General features: G+C 37.8%; 1 protein-coding gene across 34 annotated transcripts in view; it reads right to left on the bottom strand.

Moving 5' to 3' along the window:
- Positions 1-4832: 4832 nt before the first annotated feature.
- Positions 4833-7129, bottom strand: part of LOC110526543 (pleckstrin homology domain-containing family A member 7) — a 135924-nt gene continuing 133627 nt past the window's right edge. For all 34 annotated transcript variants that reach the window (XM_090238836.1, XM_036980924.2, XM_036980925.2 and 31 more), the window contains one exon: positions 4833-5561. Coding sequence is in view for 11 of the 34 variants with exons in the window: in XM_090238813.1 (XP_090094939.1) it covers positions 5539-5561 (23 nt within the window). In the remaining 23 variants the exon portion in view is untranslated. The remainder of the gene's footprint in view (positions 5562-7129) is intronic.

The following is a 7129-nucleotide window of genomic DNA, read 5'->3' as shown; positions in this document are numbered from 1 at the left end:
CTACATGTTGTAGGCCTAGCTCTTAAGGTAATATCATACCATAGCTATACAGCAAAAATAAGACAAATTGATACAACATTATTTGACTTGGCACATACTAAATAGGGTACTGCTAATTTATTTGACTCCATATGCCAAAAGAGAAAGGTCAGAAAGGTCAAATCAATTCCCATATTTCCAGAGCAGTATGATGACCAGTCTGTAAACTGGCATTATTGGGTGGGTGCTGTATTGCTTTCACAAACAGACACACTCAATGAACGCTCCACAATCTGGACATGAGCCAGGCATAAAGGCCCAAAATCCACCACACTTCATTATTAATAAATGTCAAGTTATGTAATTAACTCAAACCAAATTTGCATACATGCAAATCCTCCTCCCAATTGGACCTGTAAAGTGGGACTCTGTTCTCATTAGCTGACCCAAATCTCTTACTTGTAACTCCAAATTTCCTCAAAGTTTAGTCAGGATCTAATATTTCCTTTTAGGTTAACAGGGAACGACTAATGAATCATTTTTAAATAAGGGAATCTACATGCTTTGTCTAATTACATAATGATAAGGACGTCATATTTCTGTATTGAACTACTTAATTACCAATTCATTACTATCTGCACAAACTCCACTAATGCATATTGCTAGCTCAGGGGTGGGGCTTGAAAAATGCGTGAGATTCTTACCATGTCAGCAGTGTGTCTTCCGTCAGTGATCAGCAGAGTGAAAATGTAGGTTGTTGCCCCTCACATAAAAATGTTCACTAAAAGTCAAAGGCTTACAACACCTGAACAAACACACAAACACTCGATGACGGAACAATTAACTGCTGCAGATGAAATGGTGGAATGAGATCTCAACTATGGCATGATATGAAAAGTTGGAAGCCCTTTACACACAAGCAGTAACCAATACCCTAACCCATTTAATTATTAAAACATTGGAAAATGTTCAGTCTTCATGGTGAGGGTGTGTTCTCGTCATCATCATCTTCATAATGCTTGCTTTGTAGAGGATGAAAAGGGCCTGAAGATGGCACACATCTGGACAACACATACTCTATACAACCCAAAGTGAGAGAGTGAAGGTGAGCCTTATTAAAACGACTCATCCAATGTTAATTTGTACCAATAACCAACACTGCAAAACATTTCAGCACGGTGCAGGTTTTTTCTTTTGTGCTTGCAGACAGAGTTGTGCCTTAATTTGAAGTGAAATGTGTTGCTAAGAGGCAGACAAAGTTTGAGCTGCTGCTGGATCAAAGAGGAAGCCCAAGGGCATCTGCTTCATTCATGTACACAAAAAGCCCAATTCATTGTAGGTATTGTAAATGCAAACCATTTAAGGAACATGAGAGCAATTCATTGTTTTCTTTAACACAGCATTTTTTTAACATTCATACTCAATCATTTATAGGGTAGAACAACTGTGTTCACATAAACCTGTTACCATATACCGTATTTACAGTGCCTTCAGAAAGTATTCGTACCCCTTGACTTATTCCACATTTTGTTTTGTTACAGCATGAATTCAAAATGGATTAACATTAAAACAATCTCGCCCATCTACACACAATACCCCATAATGACAATGTGAAAACATATTTTTAGAAACGTTTGAACATTTATTGAAAATGAAATACAGATATTTCTCATTTACATAAGTATTCACACCCCTGAGTCAATACTTTGTAGAAGCACTCTTTCTGGGTAAGTCTCTAAGGTCTTTCCACACATAGATTGTGCAACATTTACCCATTATTCTTTTCAAATTCTTCAAGCTCTGTCAAATTGGTGATTGATTATTGCTAGAAAAACATTTTCAGGTCTTGCCATAGATTTTCAAGTAGATTTCAGTCAAAACTGTAACTCAGCCACTCAGGAACATTCACTGTCTTCTTGGTAAGAAACTCCAGTGTAGATTTGGCCTTGTGTTTTAGGTTGTTGTCCTGCTGGAAGGTGAATCCATCTCCCAGTGTCTGGTGGAAAGCAGACTGAACCAGGTATTCCACTAGGATTTTGCCTCTACTTAGCTCCATTCTGTATCTTTGAAGTAACTGTGTGTATTGAAACACCATCCAAAATGTAATTCATGACTTCACCATCCTCAAAGGGGTTAGAGCGTTCGAATCCCCAAGCTGACAAGGTACAAATCTGTCGTTCTGCCCCTGAACAGGCAGTAAACCCACTGTTCCTAGGCTGTCATTGAAAATAAGATCTTGTTCTTAACTGACTTGCCTAGTTAAATAAAGGTTCAATTAAAAGGGATAATTAATGTCATTTTTTTCTCTCCCGCATCTACAAATAGGTGCCCTTCTTTGTGAGACCTCCCTGGTCTTTGTGGTTGAATCTGTGTTAGAAATTCATTGCTTGACTGAGGGACCTTACAGATAATTGTATGTGTGGGGTACAGAGATGACGTATTCATTCAAAAATCATGTTAAACACTGTTATGGCACACAGAGTGAGTCCATGCAACTTATGTAACTTGTTAAGCACATTTTTATTCCTGAAATTATTTAGGCTTGCCATAACAAAGGGGTTGAATACTTATTCACTCAAGACATTTCAGCTTTTCATTTTTTATTAATTTGTAAAAATGTCTAAAAACATAATTCCACTATTACATTATAGGCCAGTGACAATTGAATCAATTTTAAATTTAGCTTGTAACACAACAACATGTGGAAAAAGCCTTGGGGTGTTTATACTTTCTGAAGAAAGTGTATATGTCTACCCTGAAAGAAAGGCTGTGCTGTAGCATTAAATAACCATTGAATAAGTTGTATTGCAATAAACTGAGCGAGAATGAGACAATGAATATACTATTAAATATCAGTCTTAAAAAGTTACAGGTTTATTTTATTATTTTCATTTTATGAAGGCATGTACAGTGTGTTGGGAGAGAATATTCAATAATTCTTAACTGTTCAATAATTGAACACCAGCCCATCCCTTATTAAAGCATGTATATTGATCTTGAGATGATAAAAGAGCATAAAAGACCATTTTGGAATCAAAGTACCTTTTGTGTTGGATCCTTTGGTTCAGCTCATGTCCAATCAGAGTCCAGTCAGGATTCCTATGGTGTCTAATAGAGACACTGACTGTGCTTTCACTACTAGACCATCCTCCTTGCACACACCAGCCTTCTAGTGGTCATGGAATATTGTGAATGACACAAAAAGTCAAGCTTAAATACCCAGGGCCATGCCCTTTATGGAAACATGCTATACCTGGGACTGGCAAGGGTTAACATGGGGCATGTTTACCAACAAACAGATCCACCCTGTTACAATCATGTAGGAAGAGAAACATTCACTGTTTTTCACAATTGTTTACTCTGGATTTCATATCAAATTCTCTAATCATTTATAGTTTCAAAATGACTAAAGGTTGTCTCCCCCCAAGTGCTCAATTACGGGATTTTGGAGTCTACTGGGAAAGTCTGGAATTCCCTTTTCTATTCATGTACGTTTGAAAACCTTTTCCTAGAGTCAGTGAGGAACATTTTGTAAAGGATGAATGTGTGAGGCCTTGATTACGTTGAACAGAACAAGACAGAATTAGCATAATAGGCCCTATTTCATTCTCTTTGAAGTCCAGAGCATAGCATAACAAATGTATATGAACCAGCAGCCAAACGTCAATAAATGGAAATGCCACAATCCTCAGTGGATGGTCTTGGGTGAATTTCTGCTGGAGGAGGAAAAAAACAGCCCATTTATTGCAAAATAAGCAGAATAGCGGATGTGATGGGTCTTATACCCACCAGGACTAGCAGGCACTCTGGGGCCCACACTCCCACTCCTCGAGATGGCATGGAGAGAGAGGAGATGTGGCAGCTCCCACTGTGGAGCTCTGGGAGGTGCATCCCCTCTCACATCCCCTCTCACAGGTGTTTTCAAAGAGTACCATGCAGACAAGTGTATGTAATTACTCTCCAATTAAAGATAAAGATCTCACAAGGGAGGTGAGAGCAGTCTACTGGACCACCAGCCAAAGGAGCATAGCCTATAAGCAAGATACCAGTACATGCTATACGAATATGTTAGGACTGTAGAATTATGTATAGGACTGACAGAACAATTGCAATTGATTCTAGTCATGACTTTTATATAGCTGACCTTCCATTTACAGAACATGTGAAAAAGTAAGTTACAAAAAGCTTAGAATCATAATTCCATCAGCTTTGATTCATAAGTTCAATGCCATGTTCGTCTCTATAGGTTTATTTTACAAAGTAAAAGATCTTTGATTTAAAAGATATAAATTCTATGCTTCAGATACACCAATGCTATTACTACCCACCTTCCCAGTTGAAAATGTAGAGACACGGAATAGAAAATGCCCTTTAAGAAGGAGAAGCTTTGAACTAAAGAAACATTTCATGGTTTTTTGTATTGAAAGTTTGCCTCATTTGGTTTGAGCCTGTAAAGTTGGATTCCCTTCTCAGATAATAGAATGAAATGTAACAGGGCAAAGCAATCAATAGGAATGTTCAAAGAGAATCCTTGGAGCTGTGATGAGGCTACATTTTGTACTTTTTGGTCAGCATGAAGAGAAGGTTATCAGAACTGGCACAAGATAAAGGGTTTTGAAGATTCCAACACAGTCAACCATATTATTCAACTGTCATCCACAGAGTAGTACAATTATTAAACTGACGCAATATCATATGATTTAAATTAAAAACTGTACAATGGGCTATAAGACCAAAGAGTTTTGGGGGTTCACATTCTCTGAATACCTCAGTATACCGTTATCATTTTATAAAGGTTATTACGACTACTGCATGAGTCGGTTGTTGAAGACAAAACATTTATAAGGCAAATGTCATGTTAATATCTTTAATATTTACATTTGTAATAATTATCATTGTGCAACCTGCCCAAGCCATCCAGAAAATACTATGTTCAATGTTATTTTCCTCCCAATGTTGTAAGCAAAAATAAAAATCAATTTGGCAAGCCATTAAGAGACTGGCAGTGCTAGATACAAACACAAATGACATTTCAAGTGATTTGGTGTAAGAATATGGTCTGAGTTTTGACAAAAATACAATCAACATGACACATGTTCAGTACCTTATCATGTTCATATCGACCTTTCAGTTGGTGAATACTCTCATTAACTTTAAAAAAAAAAATACAAGTTCCCTCCAAATTCAGATCACACTGCAATACGAAACATTCTCAGCTTGAAAATATCTCTTTCAGTTCTACACTATGATACAGTATAATGCTAAAAGTGCAATAACATGTATAAAACCATTTTCTATTATGGGATTAACATCTGTTAGACACTTCCAAAGTTAATATGCACAGCAGCTTTCATGGCAGACATACATTTTCTTAAGAAAATAGTTACTTCATTTTAGCTCCTAAAAATGCATCAGCGAGTAAGTCCTGCTGCGTGCTACTGAGGGCAGGTTAAATGTTCACTAACACTCATCTACTGTATAACAGTGTAACTGTCAGCACCAAACAAAGTCTTTCTTTCTTCAAGAATCCAGGTTGTATTGTCATCATGGAACAGCACCTCAGTGTCCAGAAAGCGCATTGGCTGAGGGAAAATCAACAAAACACATCAAGTTAGTTTAGGAAGACTATGAGAAATTCTAGAACACCAAGCAGAATGGAAGAATGGGAGGAAATGAAGAATACATTCTTAGCTGGGATCCAATCAAACAGTATTAGCAGGGTTTTAGTCTAGTAAAGTAGAAATATATATATATTTTTTTTTTTAATCAAATACCATGGTCTTACTGAATAACAAAGTACAGTACTGTACATGGGTAAAGGTTATTAACCTAAACGCATCCCAGCCACAATGAAGATGATGCAGCAGAACTCACCACAACATAAAGTGCATCATACAACACACCAGATCTTTAAAAGGGAATATTAGTCTCATAGGAAACCATGAGAAAACTACCTTTTTTGAAAGTGAGAAAGACAAAACCCCCAAAACCCAAGTGACCATACACCACATATGGAATTAATGGATCATTGTACCTTACTGGCTCGACTGTAAACTCTCCTTCCAGACTCATATTAAACATCTCCAATCCAAAATCAAATCTAGAATCGGCTTTCTATTTCGCAACAAAGCCTCCTTCACTCACGCCGCCAAACTTACCCTCGTAAAACTGACTGTCCTACCGATCCTCGACTTCGGCGATGTCATCTACAAAATAGCTTCCAACACTCAACAAACGGGATGCAGTCTATCACAGTGGCATCCGTTTTGTTACCAAATCACCTTATACCACCCACCACTGCGACCTGTATGTTAACAACACCCACCCGTAGCACACGTTCCAGCAGGTACATCTCACTGATCCTCCCCAAAGCCAACACCTCATTTGGCCGCCTTTCCTTCCAGTTCTCTGCTGCCAGTGACTGGAACGAATTGCAAAAATCGCTGAAGTTGGAGGCTTTTATTTCCCTCACCAACTTTATACATCAACTACCTGAGCAGCTAACCGATCACTGCAGCTGTACATAGTCCATCTGTAATTAGCCCACCCAATCTACCTACCTCATCCCCATACTGTTTTTATTTTATTTACTTTTCTGCTCTTTTGCACATTATCATCTGCTCATTTATCACTCCAGTGTTAATCTGCTAAATTGTAATTATTCGCTCCTATGGCCTATTTATTGCCTACCTCCTCATGCCTTTTTGCACACACTGTATATATACTTTCTTTTTAATACTGTGTCATTGACTTGTTTATTGTGTTATTGGCTTGTTTATTGTTTACTCCATGTGTAACTCTGTGTTGTTGTCTGTGTCACACTGCTTTGCTTTATCTTGGCCAGGTCGCATTTGCAAATGAGAACTTGTTCTCAACTAGCCTACCTGGTTAAATAAAAGAAAAAGAAAAAACTACATTGTGAACTGGGAAACATTCTCTGCTCTCTGTCTTTCTGTACAGCATGTCACATAGTGGAATCATTTTGTGTCCTTTTTTCCCTCCAACTCAACTCACATCACAACAAACTTGAAGCAACTGAATGAAATGCTACAGTGTACTGTTAAACCAAGCGGTGAAAACAACAGTCACACAACAACGTCAGACTGTGTGTGAGACTGACTCATTGAACACCGGTTGTTTCTTTTAGAAC

This window comes from Oncorhynchus mykiss, chromosome 6 (genome assembly GCF_057628025.1).
Source record: "Oncorhynchus mykiss isolate SJ-2025 chromosome 6, ASM5762802v1, whole genome shotgun sequence".
Taxonomy (NCBI): domain Eukaryota; kingdom Metazoa; phylum Chordata; class Actinopteri; order Salmoniformes; family Salmonidae; genus Oncorhynchus; species Oncorhynchus mykiss.
The sequence above is the reverse complement of the archived record's forward strand: the minus strand, read 5'-3'. Positions and strand labels throughout refer to the sequence as shown.